Source organism: Eptatretus burgeri, chromosome 2 (assembly GCF_056783735.1).
Source record: "Eptatretus burgeri isolate ZD-2024b chromosome 2, Ebu_testis_v1, whole genome shotgun sequence".
NCBI classification, from domain to species: Eukaryota; Metazoa; Chordata; class Myxini; order Myxiniformes; family Myxinidae; genus Eptatretus; species Eptatretus burgeri.
Genome location: NC_140962.1, coordinates 61,956,248 through 61,978,224, shown reverse-complemented (window position 1 = coordinate 61,978,224; position 21,977 = coordinate 61,956,248). Strand labels below are relative to the sequence as shown.

At 42.9% G+C, this 21,977-nt stretch overlaps 1 protein-coding gene across 7 annotated transcripts in view; it reads left to right on the top strand.

Moving 5' to 3' along the window:
* DICER1 (dicer 1, ribonuclease III) overlaps positions 1-21,977 on the top strand; it is a 251,195-nt gene that overhangs the window by 63,386 nt on the left and 165,832 nt on the right. For all 7 annotated transcript variants that reach the window (XR_015055053.1, XM_085869504.1, XM_085869501.1 and 4 more), the window contains exons 2-7: positions 314-537; positions 1,173-1,323; positions 1,508-1,638; positions 17,544-17,678; positions 18,467-18,633; positions 18,755-18,920. Coding sequence is in view for 6 of the 7 variants with exons in the window: in XM_085869504.1 (XP_085725630.1) it covers positions 385-537; positions 1,173-1,323; positions 1,508-1,638; positions 17,544-17,678; positions 18,467-18,633; positions 18,755-18,920 (903 nt within the window). In the remaining variant the exon portion in view is untranslated. The remainder of the gene's footprint in view (positions 1-313; positions 538-1,172; positions 1,324-1,507; positions 1,639-17,543; positions 17,679-18,466; positions 18,634-18,754; positions 18,921-21,977) is intronic.

Here is a 21,977-nt window from a genome sequence, read left to right as displayed (position 1 = left end):
TGATTTAGATGATATTTCAAGAGACCACCATTCCAGGAATCGATATTTTGTGAACATGCGTAAGAATTTTGAATTTTTGAAGAATTTTATTTACATGAATGTGCACGTCGTTCTGAGATTAAGCATTGCACTTGGTCTGCAACAGGGCAGTTCAGTGTCAACAGAACGATTGAACCCAATTCTACCACCTTCTTGGAGGAAGTTCAAAATGAGATTTTTGTGAGAACAAAGCTAGAGTTGAAAAGGATTGATGTTTATAAAAAAAGGAAATATTAAATCAACCTTCTTTATCTTTTTCCGCTTTGGTCTGCAGTATGCATTGCAGCTAAGGGATGTGCACGGTTGCATGAATGAGAAGCAGACCGGCTACAGGAGCTTTAAAGCATGTTAGCAACACGGGGACAAGAGCTCAAGTGTACAGAAAATATGGCTGCCACACAGCTCCTGGCTCCAACCTCTACACTTGGACCTTTGCTTGGCCTTCCTTGGCAGCAAGATGCCATATACGACAACATCTTCACACCACGAAAGTACCAGGTGTTTCTTGCAACCCAAAGCAATTTCAGATGTACTACACTACCTTAGTCTGTGTGTATTATTATGTCACAGCAAGTGAAGGCCGGAGGCATTGTTTTCAGGGTGTCTGTGCATCCGTCTCTTGTCAGTTTTTTTTTGTTACCACGATAACTTGTGAACGATGAACCACTTTAGAGATTTCGGCTAACTTGGCACACAAGTATCGACTGTAACACAACGATGAACCGATTAGATTTTGGGTTCAAAGGTCAAAGGTCGTGGGCTATTTGAAAATCAGGCCATAACTTGAGCCGGAAGCAAATAGTCTCTTCTCGTTATCTTTGTTTTCTCTCTTGTGCTCACTGTCACATGACCTTTAATTTCCCATGTTGCCGTGCTTGACTGATCGATGTTAAAGACTCTATGGCACATTTTGAAAATAATTCGTCGTCGTGTGCATGTACCCTGACCGAGTTCCAAATTCCTACCCTGATTACTGAGCTCGGAAGAACAACATCCAATTTTTTTTGGCAGAAATGTTCCAATGTAGGAGTATGGTATTTGAGTGGATAGATATCTATTTCTTCCCAGTCAATTGTTTTTGACCGATGGCCTAAATAGTTGTTCAGTTGGTTGAGGAATGCATTGTTGTTCAGGTGGAGCTCTTGGAGGCTGCATTGGAGCGCAACACAGTTGTGTGTCTAAACACGGGAGCTGGGAAGACCTTCATTGCAGTTCTGCTAATCAAGGAACTTGCCCATCAAATCAGATCTATGGAAAAGCACACTGTCCTTCTGGTAGATGCAGGTAAAACCTTGGTACCTTTCTAATCCATTGATTTCAAACTCTGACCGAATTTGATGCTCTTACCTTTTGCTGTTGTTTCACACCTTTGCTGTGATTGGCATGACAAGGCCATGCCTTTGGGGTTCCTTGCATCTGCCACTTTTGATAAATATGTAGCACCTGCCCTGCGATGCTCCTTTTGCAGAATCTGCATTGAGACATCATGCGTCTGCTATCCGCACGCACTCTGACCTAACGGTAGCTGAGGTTGTACATGAAGCTGATTTCCCAAGCCGGGGCAGTGACAACTGCAAGATGTTCTTGAAGGACCATCAGGTACCTGCAAATGTTCTGACTGTTTTGCAATGAACTACAATCACAGGTAGTTTACATATTTGAAACCCACTGAACTGCAATTACATGTTGACACGTAGCCGTGATGCATTTGACGTGATGATTTGGAGAAAGTGCCAAAAAGAAAAGCTTTTCGACTTCGTTGTTTGATGGAGATTTAAAAGTGTAACACTGATAACCCGTGCTCACAATAACTCAGAATTGCATCTGTGAAACATCTTTTTTACTTTCCCTTCTTTGTGCATAAATGTACCATTATGAAACAAACAATGCAGTCATTGGATGTTCTGGAGATTTTTTTTTTGTTTTTAGTTAAATTATATCGTTTTTTTTTGTGCCACCATCTCTGCTCTACTATTGGATCTGTGACATTTATCATCTCCCTTACATGATTAGATGTTTAGTCATTCCAATTTAATATTCATATTTACATTTGACTGACTCGTATAATTCCAAAATTATTTATTCGGTGGGGTGTGTGGATATTAACACAGCTTCTTCTTCTGAATCCGACTGTGCCGCTGATGTAGTGCTCCCTGTAGGTTAGGGCAGGAATTTGCAATTTGTTCATGATGTTGGCGATGATGTGCCAACCCTTCGCGAAGGACAGCATGGGATCTTTAACTTCAACCATCCAATGCCGTCCATGTGAGGGATGGCACACATGTTGATGAATCACCCTGCTTTTGAAACATGGGGATGGCAGTTTATAGCTGGGTCCTGATTGAAACCCAGGAGATACAGCTTGGAGGCGAGTGTGCATCCCTCCAGGTCATCCGAGCAGCCCTGTTAACACAGCAATATGGCAGGTTCCCTCGCGATCACGATAGTACTCTCGCGGTTTGTGCAGGACTGACCTGTGAGTGCAGGCTATAAAAAACGTGCTTTGTTGGGTAGTGTCGTCGTTCTGCAGCTGTAGAGGTAGAGACAGATGTATATGGAGAAAGTTAGATAGGGAAGAAAAGAGTCACAATGGGATTAGATTCTACTGCAAACACAATGCATGTTCCCTTTATACGGGAGGTGGGAGGGGAATACTCCACTATATACGATGGAAATAACTACACGAGGGTTTCTTTATGTTTTTTTGGTACGTGTTTCCCCGAGGTCTCCGAAAACCATGATAATATAGTTGGCCATGTTTGAAAAATGGATCATGCAGTGCAATCCAACTATTTGCAAAGTTTGATCTTGTTCCTTATTTATCAAGAAACTACAAACACAATTCCGATGAAATTTCACTGCAACCTTCATCACCTGTGATGTACCAAAGATCGTTCACAACATTAAAAAAAGTCTGGGTCAAACGAGGTGTATGGGGGGTTGCCCCACAAAATATGTATTGCCTTTCTTCTCTGAAACTGCACACACAATTTTGATGAAACTTGACCACACTCTTCATCACTGGTGATGTTCCAAAGTTTGTTCACACCATTAAGAAAATTGGGGTGTAAGGGGGTCTACAGTGAGGGTTGCCCCCCAAAAGAGGCATTTGCTTTCTTCTCAGAAACCACACACACAATTCCGATGAAACTTCACCACAACCTTCATCACCCGTGATGTACCAAAGTTTGTTCATGACATTTAAAAAAATCGGGGTCTAAGGGGTGTAAGGGAGGGGGGGGTTGCCCCTATATTATGTTTTTGCTTTCTTTTCTGAAACTACACACACGATTTTGATGAAGCTTGACCACCACCTTCATCACCTGGTGATGTACCAAAGTTTGTACATGACATTAAAAAAATTGGGGTCTAAGGGGTTCTACATGGAGGGGTTGCCCCCAAAAATATGTATTTGCTTTCTTCTCCGAAACCACACACACAATTCCGATGAAACTTTAGCACAACCTTTATCACTCGTGATGCACCAAAATTTGTTCACGGCATTGAAAAAAAAAATCCATAGGTATTTACTTTCTTCTCCATTACATGTTTTGTGGGTCATCCATGCCTACCAATGGTTCCCTGGTTATCTTCTGCAGCAGTGATCAGGTGAGCACCTAGGGGTTTATGTTTATACTCTTCCCCTATGTTTGTACTATTCAGCCTTGAGAACTCGACCTTATGTTTTCTCTTAATGCATATGCCATCAGTGATTTATTACAATCGGCCCAATGCATCGTTTCTTGGAAGGTTATGCAGGGGTGGTCAAATTGTGACTGTACCATTGATTGCAGCTTGTGGTAACCTTTTTATTCTGAGACAATATTTGCATGGGCATGAAGGGAACCTGTGCCAAGGTCAACAAAATCCGAAAGAATTTCCAAAATTTCTTCATAAACCACATTTTTTTGTTTTGTTCGTGCATTCATTACCCTCGCAGTGTGTCTGTCTGTTTGTTTGCCCACACAGAACTTTTGTATTTTTCTCCGCAACCGTTTGTCGGATTGATACAAAATTTTCACCATAGGAACGACGACTCATGTAGAATGTTTTAATGATAATTATGACGTCATCGGTCACGTGGTGTGGCAGCCATGTTGGGAAAAATGGAAAAACTTTGGACATCTATCTCTGAATCCACACAAAGGAAAAAATTGAAACTTTGCACATGGCGAGTACTCCTCATGAGGAAAAATTGATTTTTTTTTATGATGTCATAGGTGCCTTCGTTATGACGTCATTGCATATGTAGAACGCTACATCTGATAAGTATGAAAATTTTTGAGGGTCATCTTGGGATAAAATGGTCCACAGAAAAAAAAACTTGATGACTTCATTGGTCACGTGATTTAGCAGCTATATATATATATATATATATATATATATATATATATATATATATATATATATTTTAAAACGTTCAAAAATCTTCCTCTCTGAAGTGGCTGAACAGATCGGGCTGAAACTTTACACGTATGACCGCCTATCCATGAGGAACAAAAGGTTCACACATATGACATCATAGGTCACGTGGTTTGGCAGCCATATTGGATTCACTTTGAAACATGAATATCTTCTCCAGAACGGCTGGACAAATTGAGGGGAATTTCACAAAAATGCTCCCCAAACCATGGGTGTACAAGTTGGTTTAGGAATAATTGATAGGTCACATGGTTTGGCAGTCATATTGGATGGAAGAAAATATTAAATAATATTTTATCTGGAACCGCTTAATCGATCGACATGAAATGTCACAATTATGATCTAGTAGTGATGTGGAATATTTTAAATTTCAACTTGATAGGACGCATGGTCTGGCAGCCAGAATTATAATTTTTTTGTTATCTTTGTTCTTTTTTTTTTCTTCTTTTTTTTTTTAGTGGCTCATTTGGCTCTGCCTGGATAGGTTTGAGGGTAGAGGAGTAGCAGCTGAAATGTGAATCCTATCCAGGTTCCTCCTGATGACTTCATCTTTGCTTTTTGCTTGTTTTGGTTCCTTCTGACAACTCCAATGCTGGACTGTACCTAACTGGTCTTCCATTTGATTTGAATTGAATATATTTTAATCCCATTCTAAATTAAATTGTATCATGAATAATAAAAAAAGACCTCATGCGTCATGGTCAGGTGTCCAATCAAAGCGGGGTTGCATCAAAGCAGGACATCTCGGTACCTAGTCATTACTTGCCAGCAGTTATAAAGTGGCAGTTCTCATAATGTCTCATTAATTACATAACACATTAGTATGCAAACACCACACAAACTATACCACACAAAAGCAGTCCTGGTGAGGGTCTGCAATCTCTGATTGCTCTTTTTCTTTTTCTTTATCCCCGAATGAATGTTCGGGAGATAAAAAAAAAATCATTTGCGTTTAACGCACGCTCGAGCCAATACCAGATCCAAAATTAGGAAGAAGAAACTAACACACTGTTTGGGTCGATTCGACAAAATAAAAGGAAAAATATTTTTCATTGACTGATATCTTTTGTCGACTAGAAGCCAATAAAGACAACTGGGATAACAAACAGGAGATAAAAATTAGTTTGCTTCAACACATGCTTGAACTGATACTGGAACCAAAATTAAGAAGAAGAAACTCTCTAACCCACCCACCATGTTTTATTTGTTTCTCGGCTTTGCCTATATCACATTAAAAACAAGGAGAAAAACACATAAAATGGCATAGCCCCCGTGGTTTTAGTAATTTTGCTGCGCGCAGTTAAAGGGTTAGCCTACATTTCCAAGATTTATGTAAATGCGCAACTGACTTGATTGGTCATGTGACATGAAGATTGTGTACGATTGGGTTATTCAGTAGGCCATCTTGGATTTGATCTCGGGGAGGGGGGGGGGGAAGACGCGAATATGCAAGCCATCATTCATTATCTGTCTGCCAAGTTTCTACAAGATCGGTAAATGCATGTCCGAGGAATGTTTGAGGACATGTTCAACATCAGGTTTTTACAACTAAAATAGCTGCCAGTTGACCATTATTGATTGAATCACGAAACAAAATGATGTGCATATGTATTCCATAATGTAGTTTTTCTTTTGCGAAGTTTGAACAAAATCGGTCCACATGTCCGGGGTATGGCTGGGGATAGATGGAACGATGCACCGCACCGATAGACGGACGAGACTCAATCCATAAGCCCCTTTTTTAGGACTAAGTTCAACAGCGGCTAATAACCCCATGTACATAAATGTAGCAAAAACATGTGTATGGCTTGTGTGCATATATAATACATCATGGTTATATACCTGGGATTGTTCCAATTGTACTGGGCCATGGACTAACATCCAGGCCTCAAGCCCCAGGCCTGCCAATCTGTGGGGCTTCATGCAATGGCAGCGCATGATTTTATTGGGGTGGAGTCAGACCAGCTGTCCAGTGTCCAGTCAATGGTTGTAAAGCAGTAAGGTGGAGTCAGGATAGCTGAACACTGACCCATGTATAATATGTGATATTTTCAAAGTATAAAAAGGGCATGACCCTGTGAAAAATTGACAAAATGCCATGAAACTTGAACTTGTTCTGTACGTTATCATAATAAAGCCATTTCCCGAGTTTCAGTTGAAGGATATAGGAAAAAAGTCGGCTAAAACCACACGTGGGATGGATGGACGGACGGACGGACGGACAGACGGATGGACAGCAAAGCTATAGTCCCCTCCAGTAAAACCGGTAGGGGACTATGTTGACATTCATTGAAGAAGGAGGAAGGAGGATGAAGAAGAAGTACCACCAAGTTCGACTGCTTCTGGAAGAGGTTTATTTTTTATTTAAATATGTCAGGTAATTGCTTTTTTCCAATATTATTCGAGGGGAGTGGGGGGGGGAGTGGGTGGGAGGGGGCGGAAGAGTGACACTTAACCACACGTCGCCATACACGCTGAGAAAAGGGGAATGGGGTTCGATTTGCATTTGAGAGGGGGTCTTGAGTTGAATTGGGGTGGGGTGGGATGGTCCCGTATGTCAGCATTAGTATAGGATTGAACGAAATGGAATACATTAAAACAGCACATTCAAACAGCATAGCAAGATCAGCTGTCACTTTCAAACAGCACGGACAATTTTTTAAAGAGATTATAAAATTGGCTTCCCTTGAGGTATGCGACTCGAACTGCGGCTGCCACCCTTTTTACCCGCTCTGGAACTGGATCTCTGAGTGGGCCACACGCTACCCGGAGACACCCAAAGTGCCAAAGAATGCGAGAACTGGACAAACTAACACCTCTCCAGCAGCCGGACCCGCCGTCAAGCCTAACCCTGCAGTCCAAATCCCGAAACCCAGCCCAGGCCAGACCTCACCCCAGTTGCAATACAAATAAATGCCAGAGACGCCAGTGTTTTGGGCCTTTATTTGATTTCAGCACACGTTTTACAACCAAATTGCAATAAGCCCCAGAATCTTTCAACCTGAGCCAAATCCCAAAATTCAAACCATGGAATCAAACCAAGCAGCAGCCCCGACCGCCAAAAAAGTTTGATGGATGGATGGATGGGATGGAAAGTGGATTCACAGCAAGTTCTACAGTTGTTCATGAACACACGATATTCCAATCTCAAAATAAACACAATGTGTAAGGAATGAATGATGATTGGATGAATGAGTTCCCACCTGCTGTTCCTTCCTCTTCTATTATGTTCCCTGCAGTATCTGCAATGAGCTTGGGTTTTGGAAACAACTCTCCCCTCATAACCTCTAAAGTACTCCACCAGGGAGTGCGTCTCTGAGCATCTTCGGGCAGTGCTCCACCAGGGGTGCCAAACGGTCCTTTCGGAGAGACATAGTGAAAGCATGAGATTTGTCCATACTGAAAGACATGTTCCACGTGTTGGACCAGTTTGTGATTTTACCCAGATCTGCAGTGAGCGAAGAAGCTGCTGCTTGCCAGTCTGAGGGTTGACAGATGGTACGGCAGAGGGTGGAGTCATCAGCAAAGAGATAAAGAGGATTTTTCAGGGAGTTAGAGAGATCGTTGATGAAAACCAGAAAAGAACAGGGCCCAGAACTCTCCCTTGAGGAACTCCAGCCTGGACAGGAAGAGGGGATGACAGAACTCCATTTAGGACCACACGTTGACTGTGACAGGAGAGGAAGTCTGCGAGCCATGAGTGAAGATAGCCTTGGATACCATAGAAAGAGTTTGGTGAGCAGGGCAGGTGCCAGACCGGATCGAAAGCATGTGCTATGTCTCGAAAGATGGTTGATTTCATGTCTGGTATTGGGGATCTCCATCCATTGTTGGGACAGCAGAAGCAGCATATCCAGGTTAGAGTGACCTGGTCTGAAACCAAATTGATGATTGGAAATCAAGCCTTTAGAGAAGAGGAAGGATTTAATGTCTGAAGCGATGATGGATTCCACAACCTTGCTGATGATTGGGAGAAGGCTGATTGCTTGGTAGTTGTAGGGATCTGTTTTTGCACCTTTTTATGCAGGGCAGTAATGTTTGCTGATTTCCAAGCAGATGGCAGATTACCTTGAGCAAATGAGAGGTTGAATGGAACAGAAAGAGGGGGTGAGCAAGCAGGTTTTAGGACACGTGGGCTGATGTCGTCTGGACGAGTTGCAGAATCTGAGTCGAGGTTTGACAGCAAGCTCTCCACCTTGTCAGGAGAAAAGGACACAGAGTCCAGGGACAGTTGTGTGTGACTGGGTAAGGTGGGTAGAGAAAGTGATGGGTTTTGGACACAATATTTCAATGCAAACACCGAGTTTAGGCATTCAGCCTTTTCACGTGCGGTATCGGCGGTGTGGCCATTTGAGGTAAGGGAGGGGTTTGAGGGGAAGATACACCAGAAACAGATTTGATTAGATGCCACCAGGATTTGGAGGAGGCAGAGAGGTTTGAGAGTTCAGACTTGAGCTTTCTGGCTCTCCTGGGGGTAGATACACACTTGTTATGAGCTTAATGGAAGGAACTGAGATTACCCTCAGTAGGGTTTGCTTTCCATGAGGGAAAGGCAAGTTGTTTCAGGACAACGGCCTCGCCACAAGCTTCAGTAAACCATGGGTGGGAGGAGGGGGATGACATCTGAAGACGAGAGGAGATAAATCTGTACCTGAGGGAGAGCAAGTTTCTTTGAAAGAATTCCCAGGATGAGTTGATGTTGGAGAAAGTAGCGATGGGAGTCCAGTCTAGAAGTTTGATGGCTTACTGGAGATCCTGCCAGTCGGCTTGAGTGAAATGCCAGACTAGAGGGCGCTGAGGTGCTTCTCTGATAACAGCCAGAGGGATGTACACTTTGACAAGCACGTGGTCAGAAGAACCGATTGGAGCGGAGGAAGAACAGCAGATATTTTCAGGGAAATTTGTCAAAATCAGATCCAGAAGAGATAGAGCACCATTGGTTAAAGATCCGGGTTGGGAAATTAACCGATTGAGTCAGTCCCAATGAGTCGCAGAAAGCTTTTTCTGAAGTGCCATGACAGGTGAGAGAGGTACCCACACCTAGCCATTTGGCATGATGACAATTGAATTCGCCACATATGAAGAAGAGAGAGTTTGGATGAGAAGATAGAAGATGGTCCATGTTTTTGGATAGTGAGGTGTAAATGGAGTCATCACTGTTTGGTGGACGGTACATTACACATATAAACATGAGGTGGGAGTGGAGGGAAGCCGTAGCCAGAGGTATTCTTGGGGATGTGGGGGCAGTGCATGGAGAATGAGGAATAGAGTCTTTGATGAAGAGAGCAACTCCTCCACCAGGACGAGGCTCAGGTCTGTCATACCAGGGAGAGATACTTGTGAGTCAGAGATGTCTTGAGGGAGGAAAGTTTCTGTTCAGCAGATAATGTCTGGTTTGTCAGTGGCAACCTTTGTGGAAAGATCTGTAAGGTTGGAGCGAAGACCCTGGATATTTGAGGTCCACACTGTTAATGAAGATGGAGGGGAGGAGGCTTTGGGTCCTGGGGAGGGGAGTGGGAGGGTCGGAATCAGGGAGGGGGTGGGTGTGGGGGGGGGAGGTAAGGAGAGTTGTTGAAAGAGTGTGGGGAATTGCAGAAGCGCAAGAGGGGGGGGCCGGATGAGGAGAAAAGGCTCTGTTGTGCGGGGGACAAGAGAGGTGGCAGAAGGCAGTTGAGGATTTGAGGAGGTGGAGTGATGAGATGGAGGTGAGAGGGCAGGGGAAGGAGGAAGCTTTGTGGATGGGGGGGGGCAACTTTGAGAAGGGTGAGTGAGGGGGGTGAATGGTGGGAGAAGGGTTAGTGGGGAGAGTGAGAGAGAAAGGTGAAGGGGAAGTTTTTGAGAAAGGTGAGAGGAAGGCTTGGAGGGAGAAGTGTGTGATGGTTGCTTTGAGAGGGATGAGTTGGCACTGAAGTTGGAAAAAAAGAATGGTTGATGGAAAGTGAACATTCATTGCAAATTGGAGTTTTAAATTTTTTTAGGTTGGAGATGCGATTAAAGACATTTCTTGATGGATGCAATGAAGGCGAATTAAGAGAATGGAGAGAAGAAACGTTGTAACAGTTGGATTTTTAAGACAAGGTATGAAAGAAAGGTCAAATTGAGAGCAGTGTGTTGAAATAGAAGAGTAGTGAATTATGATGCAGTAATGAGTGTCACGTGTGTGAAAGAGGAAGATGAAGCATAAGAGATCTTTATTATTTTTATTATTATCATTATTATTATTATTATTATTATTATTATTATTTGAGAGTTTTCATCAGATTAGGTCATGCAAATGTTGCAGAAAAAATCGTGAGGTGAATGGTGAAATTGGATCGGTAAACGCAGGAGGTGTAAACAGATCACGTGGTTATGGGAGAAGCACGTGGCCTCTGGGAAGTGTATCGTCAAAAGTTAATTTATTTATTTATTTATTATAAATAAGAATTGCGAAGCATTCGGAAAAGGGAAGTTTGAAGTAAAATCGTGGAGGTGTGTGGTGAATTTGGAATGGTAAACGCAGAGTGAAGCTGCTGGGTCGATGAAACGTATCAGGAAGAGGGTGGAGAGAGACACGTGGTTACAGGAGGTGTTTCGATTGAAAGGATATATGAAAATTATTAATTTTTGAAGAATAGGTAAGATTCGGGAATGGAAGGTTGCAGGAAGAAATTGTGAAGGAAATGGTGAGAGTGGGTCAGCTCAAGTGGAACAAAGATGGTTTGCTGGCAGAAGGAGGAAGAAGAAGAAGAAGAAGAAGAAAACGATAAAGAAGAAGGATAGGGACTCGTGGGTATGGAAAGAGAAAGAGAGAAAGGTGGGTTTTTTTGCTTTTGTTTTTTGTTTTGTATTTAAAATAAGAAATGGACTGTTTAGTTGAGAGGGATGGGGGATGTTGGGAAAGTGGGGAAGATAGGAATTGAAAGTAATGGGAGAAAATCCAAATAAAAACGATCGTACACCGAGACGGGAAGGATGGGAAGGCCTCAAGCAACCCGGTAAGACAAGGTCGACGAAAACTCAGAAAATAGCACGATTTTTGAAACAAAACCGAACTTGGAACACACTGTAACATGTAGGTGAGAAAATAAACAGTTAAAACGGGACATATAACAACCGGAAACTTAACTTTGAGATCGTCAGCAGAGAGCCCTGAAAGACCCTGCCGTCGCGCCAAACCCAGAACCGGAAGTCAACAGGAGTCCCTTACCTCAATCGATCCATCTCTTCTATCCATCCCTTATATCCCTTCTATCCATCCCATCCATCCCTCCATCCCTCCATCCCATCCATCCCTTCAATCCATCCTTCCCGCCATCCCATCCACCCCTTCAATCCATCCTTGCCTCCATCCATGCGTTGATAAGGAATGGCAGGCTTGGCCCCTACGACACCATAGAGCACAACACTAGTATAGGCAGGTGGGACCTGAACTTTGTACGTCATTCGATTTTTGATTGTGTTGTACAGAGGGACAGTGTGGGTTGTTTTGCCATGTATTGCAGGGCTTACAAATGAACATCCAAGCAGCTTGTAGAGCGCTCACCAAGTGGCTTAAGCACTCAAACAAGCACTCCAATAAAATGGTTGATAAGGAACTGCAGGCTTGGCAAAAGATTAGCGTTCCCGATCAGTCATACTAAACACCCGGAGACGCCCGGAATGTCAAACAATGTTCGAACTGGACAAATGAGCACTTTTTTTTAGCAGTCATAACTGCTGCTAAGGTCAATTCCACAGTTTACTTTTTTAAAATGTGGCTCAGGTTAAGGGATTCCAGAATTTATCGTATGCACGGAAAATAAATAATAGCAGGAACACTTGGAGATGCTTGGATTTTTAAACAATGTCTGAATTGGACAACTGAATACTATTTTTTTAGCAGTTGGATATGTTGCTGAGATCAATTCTGCAGTTTAAATTTTGAAATTCAGCTCAGGTTAAGAGATTCTAGAGCTTATTGCATCTGCGGAAATGAAATAAAACCATGAATACTGGTGTCTCTGGGCCTTTGTAAGCATTGTGATGTATCCATTGATTCGGAGGTATGAAGATGAGGCATTCGATGATGAGGGTTAGGAAAGTAAAAAAAACAAAAACCACATTTGAGCAAAATGAAAAAAGAAATTAAGAAACTGTTGTGGCCTATTCCAAGTCAAGGCATTGTTGAGCAGCCCCCCCCCCAAGAAAAATAAATAAATAAAAAAAATTAATGAGACCCCAGCAAGCACACAGGGGTTGACCAAGGATGAACCCTTGATAAAGGATAATTAAATAAGGCCATTAATTATGTGCAAAGGGGGTGTTTAAATGAACCCAAACACTCAATTTTTACCTTCACCACCAAAGGTGGAAGGAGGTTATGTTTTCACCTCTCTCTGTCTGTTTGTCTCTCTGTTTGTCTGCAGGATATCTCAAAAAGCTGTGGACGGATTCAGATGAAATTTTGTGGTCAGGTTGGGTGTGTAGCGAGTACAAACTGATTGGATTTTGGTGAAAATCCGGATCCAGATCAGGGTACGAGAATTTTTAAAGTGATTATTCACCATTGAGAGATCGTGCCAAAAACTATATATAGCACAATATCTTAAGTTGTGAACGGATTTGCATGAAACTTGGTGTGCAGGTTGGGTGTGTGACAATGATGAATTGATTCAATTTTGGTGAAGATCCAAATCTGGATCCGGATACGAGAATTATTTAATTTTTTAAGTGATTCTTCACCATTGAGAGATTGGGCCACAACTCGATATCTTATAACCTGATATTTCATTAAATTATTGTGCTTGATATGTTTCACTCTATCAGGCATTGTGTGGTGGAGGTATGCGCTCTACCCAGTGCCCTTCCAGTTATTTCTGTACTCCCTTGGAGTTCCCTTCTTATGCATGCAAAGTTTCAGGCTGTTAGGTTTCATAGTTTTGGAGTTTTGAAGGAGACGCACACACTGACGGACTGACTGAAGACACACTGAAATTTATTATTATACAAGTATATACAACCTGTCGCTTCGCTGATGGGAATATTGGGGGGGGGAGTAAAAAGGAAGGGATATAGGAATGGAATGTAGGGTGAGGGGAGGGAGAGGAGGAGGATAGGAGGAAGGGGGAGCGAGAAGGAAGGGAGATTGAGGTGGGGTGGGGGAGCGAGGAATGAGGGTGGACTGAGGATAGGTGGGTGAGTGAGGATGGGGGGAAGTGAGAAGGGGCAAAAAAAGCAGTAAATAATGCGTAAATATAATATATAGCAAATAAAACCATAAAATGAATTACTTTTTAATAAGTGTTTACATGATTGTGGTTTGATACAATCCATGTTGCTTGTGGCAGGCTTATTGGGGTGTGGCAGGCTGTCCAGTTAAGGTTTAAGGCTCAGAAGATGCAATAAAGACTGATTCGCTTGGGATTTTTTTGAAGAACTTCTGAATGGAGACTTGAGGTGCTGCTTTCATTTTGGAGACCTGCCTTCGCAGTCAGGATCGTGCTCATCACGAATGACTCACTCAGAATGACGGAGCAGGAATGACCCGTTCAGAATGATGGAGCACGGACGACTCGCTCTGGATGACGGAGCGCGGACGACTCGCTCTGGGTGACGGAGCGCGGACGACTCGCTCTGGGTGACGGAGCGCGGACGACTCGCTCTGGGTGACGGAGCGCGGACGACTCGCTCTGGGTGACGGAGCGCGGACGACTCGCTCTGGGTGACGGAGCGCGGACGACTCGCTCTGGGTGACGGAGCGCGGACGACTCGCTCTGGGTGACGGAGCGCGGACGACTCGCTCTGGGTGACGGAGCGCGGACGACTCGCTCTGGGTGACGGAGCGCGGACGACTCGCTCTGGGTGACGGAGCGCGGACGACTCGCTCTGGGTGACGGAGCGCGGACGACTCGCTCTGGGTGACGGAGCGCGGACGACTCGCTCTGGGTGACGGAGCGCGGACGACTCGCTCTGGGTGACGGAGCGCGGACGACTCGCTCTGGGTGACGGAGCGCGGACGACTCGCTCTGGGTGACGGAGCGCGGACGACTCGCTCTGGGTGACGGAGCGCGGACGACTCGCTCTGCGTGACGGAGCACAAGCATCTCGCTAAGAATGATGTGGCATGGCAAAAGCGTCAGCAGTCAGCAGCAGAATGGTTTGCTCAGCATGATGTCGTGTGGTGGTTGTTGTTATTATTATTGAATTATATCCACGCTGTAGCAAAAACTCGTTTTCTGAACACTCGTTATACGAGGGTCAACTGTATACACATATATGTACCTCTACCTTGTAGCAAGTGCTGACTGTACATCCTGATTGGGACAGGAACTGCAACACCATCGACTGTCAGGTGCTCAGAAAGCGGCTTAAGCACCCAAGCAAGCAATCTATTCAATCGTTGATAAGGATGGCTGGCTTGGCAAGCGATAGCTATGTCCGAATTTGACAAAGGAACACTTTTTTAGGAGTCACAACTGCTGCTAAGTTCAATTCTGGAGCTTGCATTTTGTAATTCGGCTTGGTTTAAGAGATTCTCAAGGTTATAGCATGTGTGGAAATGAAATAAAGCCACAAACGCTGGCGTCTCTGGGCGTTTATAATCATTGTAATGTATCCAGCGATTTGTGGACATGTTGAACAGGTATTCAATCATATTAGTGAGGAAAGTGAAAAAAATAAACTTTATTAAGAAATTGTTGCAGCCTGTTTCAAGTCAAGGTATGGTTGAGAAAGCCCAAAAACATGGTGGCTTCAGACCCCAGCGAGCTAATCCAGGATACGCCTTTAGACCTTAGAGAGTGAGGTGGCCGAGGATGGTGCCTGATGAAGGATTAATTAAATAAGGCCGTTAATTGTCTTCAGAAGGGGTGTTTTAATTAACCCAAACACCCAATTTTCACTCATGCACTTCCTTGGAGTTCCCTTGGTATGCATGCAAAGTTTCAGGGTGATAGATTTCATGGTTTTGGAGTTATGAAGGACACACACACACTCATTGACATTTATTAGTATAGAAGATATGTATGTGTATTTGAATATAACTGTCATTTACCAAAAATAGTAATACAATAGGTAATAACAATATCCCCCTTCCGCCACGCGGCGGGGGATAAATATACCCATCAGAGATGGGGAATTCCCGCCATTGAAACTTTTTTCAAGATGGCCGCCCCAGTCTGCCATCTTGGATCCGGCCATGCCCAAAATCAATAGGGTTCTTCCTTTTCAGGTGGTACATGTGTGACCCAAATTTCAAATCGATATGGCGAACAGTTTATGAGTTATCGCACTCAGCTATAAATGTTGACGCCCAGCCAGACGGACGACCCGGGTAACAACGATATCCCCCTTCCGCCACGCGGTGGGGGATAAAAAGCGAAACATAATACATGAAGGCTTACCAAAGCACCAGCATGGCGTGGGTATGCTTTTCCAAATTACATTTGTGGGTGGAGTCGGGCCAACAGTCAAGCCAATGAGTTTTGACCGGAAGGCTTCAGAAACATGCGCGCAGACATCTCTTCATTCGGTATGTAATATATTGTATATGATTTTGACTCACAAATGAAGTACTAACTCAGAGTTTCGCTCAACTTTTGAAACAGCCATCTTTATCGGATTAAGTAGGCTCAGCAAGGCGTAGCCCCATTTGTCCATGGGTCTGGTTCCCAGAAGCTGTTGAGCTCTTGACAACATTGAGATACAACCTAAGAATAATTTACACCTGCTAATTAATTTGTACCAGACTCAGTGGCGTAAAGGTTAGATCTTCCTCTATGAGTCTTGGAGGTTGGCAGTTCAAACCCCGGCCGAGTCATACCAAAGACTTAAAAATGTTGCTTGTGGCAGGCTTATTGGGGTGTGGGTGAAAACTGGTGAAAATGGTACGTGCTGCTTCCTTGCTTGATGCTCACCATTTTAAAAGGATAGATCACATACAAACAACCATAGGTTGGCAAATCTTGCACAGTCTTTGATGAACCGAAATTGACCTCTTCTTGTGTTCAGTTCCTTTTAAGGGGAATATTATTAATATTAATATTATTGTTATTATTATTATGATTATTGTTGTTCCTACTATCAAGATTCCTGCCTCTTTGACATTGCATTTTTTGTGAGGTACTCTGTTGTCATGAGGGACTGTAATATGACAGACACTTCCAGAACAAGGACAAATGTGTCCAAGAGCCGCGTCATAAAGGTTTTGTCTTCACCAGAAGAAGAAGAACAATAATAAGAAGAAGAACAACGCTGAGCTCTCTTGGAGCCAGCGTTCGCAACGCGACGCGGCTAAAAATGCTCATTAGGTGGTCAGTTCCTGAACTTTTCTTTATGGGGAGAGTGCAGCTTCTTCCACTCCAAGCAATTGTGATTTCAGTTCTTGCTCTAATTATGATGTTGTTTATTCTGTCAAAGAACATAATCCTTAAGCAGCAGATAGGGTCAACACAATATAATTCACTAGATTTGGAATACTAGCAGAGTACCTGCCCTATGGGTGATCTTGTTCCAAGCATGCAACATATTCTTCTGATGCATACCTTTATTTGGGCAGTGTATAGGTAACTGTCAGCTATGTATAGGCAAAAAACCCCCAAAACCCAGGTTATGTGCAAAAAGCAAAAACACTTTCTGCTTGTAATTCAAAACAAATCATGTCACTGGAAAACGTGGGGACAGGAATACTGTATTGTAAATGGTGGAGACTTGTAATACCCTCCCCTGCCTGGAGGTGGCGATACACGATACACATTTACATAGAGAATTTGCTTCTCCTCCTCCCTCCCCAAAGACCACTGACAAAGATTAAAAAAAAAATACCCCAAGACGTTAATTAGTCATGCTGATCCTATGTAGCAAGTCTGGAACCGCAGGAGGAGTAGCGTGACAAACAAATGCACACAAATTCCGATCCATGAATTGTAGTCAGGATATTGATAAAAATTAGTTTTATGAATTTGAAGGGAGGAAAAACATTTTCTTCCTTAACCTTGTGCTTTATGTACAGTATTACAAAATCCTTTCAAATGCTCCATGCCACAATAACATCAACATTTGTTTGTGAATGTCATGTGGAATGTAAAAAAATATATCTAACTCTAAACTGGTGATGTTTCTAGGTATTGGTGATGCATTGCCACACTTTCTTGAGTGCGCTCTGGGATGGCTTGATCTTATTCTCCCAGATCAACCTTCTCGTTCTGGATGAGTGCCATCGTGCTCTTATGGCACACCCCTACCTTGACATCATGGAGGTAATCGTTTCGTACTTTTCTTTTCTCCTTTTGTGTTTAACATCACCGAGAGATGCATATTACCCATTTCAGTCAAATTATTTCGCAAAGTAACAAACAAACGAACGCACAAAAAACTGGTGAAAACGTTACCTCCGTCCACCGAAGGTGGACGGAGGTAACTAGTTAATCTTTTAGCTCGTGTTCTTTTGAGTAATGGGAGACCTTTACTTTATTACTCCAAGTACTCTGCATGGTGTTGCTAACGTTTTCTTTAAAAAAAAATTCTTTCCAAAAAATAAGTTTTCTTCTGGAGCAACACAAGCAAATCATATTAAATTTTGCAATCTATATTGGTGAATGGTACAATTACTATCAATATGCAAGTAATTTTCTAAAAGTTGCTATATATCTTTTGTGGAAGCTCCATAGCATATAAGTACTCACAAGCAATGCCATTCAAGTGAGGTTTGTGGGTTTGCAGGTGGTACATGCATCTAGAGTTTAATGTTATGAAATTGAACTATTTTTCTCTTCCCTCAACCTCTGCATTGGTTTCTCTATCTCTGCTCAGTCTCACCCCCCCTGTTTTGTTGACTCAAAATAATTAATTTTTTATCCTTTGGAGTCTTTTGTATCTGCACAACTGGCATAGTTTCCCTTCTGCATTGCGGCTTACTGTGTAGTGCAGCACTTGCTGTGATTTTAATTTTTTTTATGATTGTGTTCAACCCGAGCAGAAACCATGGCTTTAACTCGACTGCCCAAAGAGGATAAAAAAAATTCTCGCTTCCTCTTATCTCTTGCAGTTGTACAAGAACGAGGTTCCAGAGTCACGTCCTCGTATCCTCGGCCTGACTGCAGCCATCCTTGAAGAGAGCTGCGAACCGGAGGACCTAGAGTGGCGTATCCAGCAGCTTGAAACAACACTACATTCGGTGTCAGAGACAGCTACTGATCTGGTCGTCCTTGATCGGTTTGTCTTAGGCCTTTGGAGAATTTCAAAATGGATTCCTTTTGTCAAACGCTTTGACAATGGGACCTGAAAATGTTATCTCGTTTCAATGCATTTGACCTTTAACATCTATTCTCACCAGCTATTCTTGGCAACCAAATGAGGTGGTGCTGCAATGTGATGAGCCTGATAATACTGACGGCCTCCAGGCAGAGCTTCTACGTGAATTGCAGACCACAGCAGCCTTCCTTCAAGATGTCTGTGTGCCCAATGACTGTGATTCAGACCCTCGTGCATTTCCATTACAGGTGAGTTGAGAATTTTTTTGTTTTTTTGTGTGTGCACTCAGGGCAGAGTTTTCAACTGCTTGTCAATTGTCACTGCTTTTACTTTCTGTACTACTCATTTTAAATGGCACTCGTGTATGTGTAAGCCCACTTCTCCTTTCCCCCATCCCCATGTGAGTAAAAGCACTCATCTAAAGGATAACCTCATTGAGCTTATCTCTAGAGTTGGAAACCAAAATGACATCCCTTGCATCCTTTTGCTCACAGGCATGAGTTGTGATTGCCATTTTATCCTTTTGTTTGTTCTGGAATGAGTGACATTGGTTAAGGTTAATAACTGTGGTGCTTCTCTCATTTGATGGCTTTCAACATTAAGGCTTGTTCGTTTGGTGTTGTAAATTACCTGTTCATTGCATTCCTGTATTTTTATTTTTTATTTCTTCTCTGCTCATTGCATTCTTAATCTTAAGAGTAGGCTTTCCAAATTTTCAAATGACACCAAGCTTGAAGATAATGTCGACAGAGAGGGGTGTGAATCAGATTCAAGAAGGTCTAGATACGTTCATAGATTAGGCAAAAGTTTGGCAGTTTAACCTAAGGAAATATAATGTGCTGGGGTTGAGTTACAATACTGAAAATAAGGAGTTTATAATCCAAGGCGCAGTGTTTGAGGATGTCACACAGGAGAAGGATCTGGGGGTGCTAATATGTATTGGGTGTGGTGGGGAGATAAGCAGACAGCACAGCACCAGGTATCTGTAGGTAAAGCTAACAGGGTCTTTGGTTGTATTTGTACGGGGATAAATTATAAATCAACAGATATAGTGTTAAAACTGCTTAGGAATCTCGTAAAGCGTCATCTAGAATATTGTGTACAGTTTTCATCACCACATCTGAGAAGGAACATAGTTCTATCCAATCACCATAAATGCTATCATAATCACCATCACCAGAAATGCTATCAAATTGATCCAATGGTTTCAAATGAGTGTTCCAATGCGAAGTGTAAAAGTAACATCACTACATCAGTAGATGGCAGAATGCAAACAATTATGCTTGCAGCCCAGTAACCGTAACAACAAAAAAAACTACTTGGAGGTGGGGCCTATGGGCAGCCATTTTGGAGTCCTGCTTGCAGTGTGGCGGCTCTCACACTGATGTCATCGGCAAAAGTGGACCCCTTCTAAAAACAAGTGAAGATCACTGCCATAGAGGATACAGTGTATTGCAACTGGTTGATCCCAGGCCGAGCTAGACTCAGCAATGAGGAGTGGCTGAAAGAGACGGATTTTTTTTTACAAAGTAAGGCAGGGGTCTTTCACTCAGAGTGGTGAATGCATGTAATGGTTTTCCTCCAAGGGTCGTGACAGTAAGAGTCAGTGGATAGTTTTAAAATTGAGTTCGATAGGTATCTCAAAGCAGTGGTAATGGAAGGGGAGGGAGAGGCAATAAGATGTGGGTATGATCGTGCAGGCTTGGTGGGCTCTAATTGCCTCCCCCTGTGTTGAAGTTCCTTGTGAATGTTCTGTACTTCAAGTTTTCTAGATGCAGACTCCTTTATTATCATCATTTACATCAAAATGGGGGCAGTCAGCTTCATTCTTATTGTGAAGGATTTGCTGTAGGGAATGTGGCATGCATGTTGGGTTAAAAACACAACTAGAACGAAGTTGATGGTGTACTATCACAAATCCCCATGCTTCACACCGACAGCAAAGTTGAAAGATGGCAAAAAGTTCCAACAGGATTTACCCATAATCAAATTTTGAGTTTGTTTTTTTTTTTCTTGCTTTTTTCTTCTTGCCATGCAGTGATCATATCAACCAAGTTTGGTGAATTCCTGCTCAACCGTTTTAGGAGATGGCATGACAGCCAGACAGGCGGATCCGATTATTATAGTCCAGGGGCCAGACCCGATTTCTGATGGTCGAAGGTACTTTGTCAGCTCTAAAATTTTCATTGCTATCAGGTGTGAAGGCCAATAGAGATAGACTAAATGTTAGGGTGGATGTAGATTCTGAAAATGGTTCAGTATCTATCAGCATCTCCTGTCAACCATGGATGGGTATTGGATGAGAACGGTTGCTTTCTTCCAAAGCTGATGACCCTCTCACCGGCTCCTGAAGTCCTTCTGATATTTTCCAAGTGTGGATGCAAGAGCGACTGCAGTAAGAGAAGGTGCAAATGCCGGAAAGATGATACTATGCTGCTCTGATGCTCGTCGATGTGACAGTGAAGCATGCAGCAACAGAGTGTTATTCACCTCAGACACTGATTCAGATTTATAGTTCTGACATTTTTATCCCCCACCGCGTGGCGGAAGGGGGATATTGTTGTCACCCGGTTCGTCCGTCCGGTTCGTCCGTCCATCCGTCCGTCCGGCTGGCTGGCTGGGCGTCAACATTTATAGCTGTGAGTGCGATAACTCATAAACTGTTCGCCATATCGATTTGAAATTTGGGTCACACACGTACCACCTGAAAAGGAAGAACCCTATTGATTTTGGGCGTGGCCGGATCCAAGATGGCCGACTGGGGCGGCCATCTTGAAAAAATGTTTTTGTAATAAATGGAAAACCGCTTATCTGATTTCAGTTATTTTTGGTTACTACGTTCCTCACCCCTGGGGAACTTTTTCGAGATGATGACCAAATGGTGTCTTGTTTTTCCAATTCATCTCCCTCATTATCTGGAATATGTATGACCTTTTTCATTCAATGGCGGGGGATTCCCCATCTCTGATGGTATATTTTTAGATTATTTGGATTGTACCCGAAAGCCTTTGTGACTGCGATTAAGAGGCGAAGTGTGGAATATTGAATAACTAGCAAGAGAGACCAGTTCTGGAAGAAGAAAAAAACCATCACACATATGTATTATCACAGGAATGATGCTCACCTTCAGTAAATGTCACCGCTTTGAAACCCCGTCAAGTTAGAATGTTAAAGAGAACAAACTGAACAAAAATCAGTCAGTATTCAATATCATATGACATCTCTACTTGAAAATGTGCAAATATAAAAGGTCAAGTTTTAAAGAGAATAAAAGAAAATTTCACCACTTCTAGAATTTACATCTA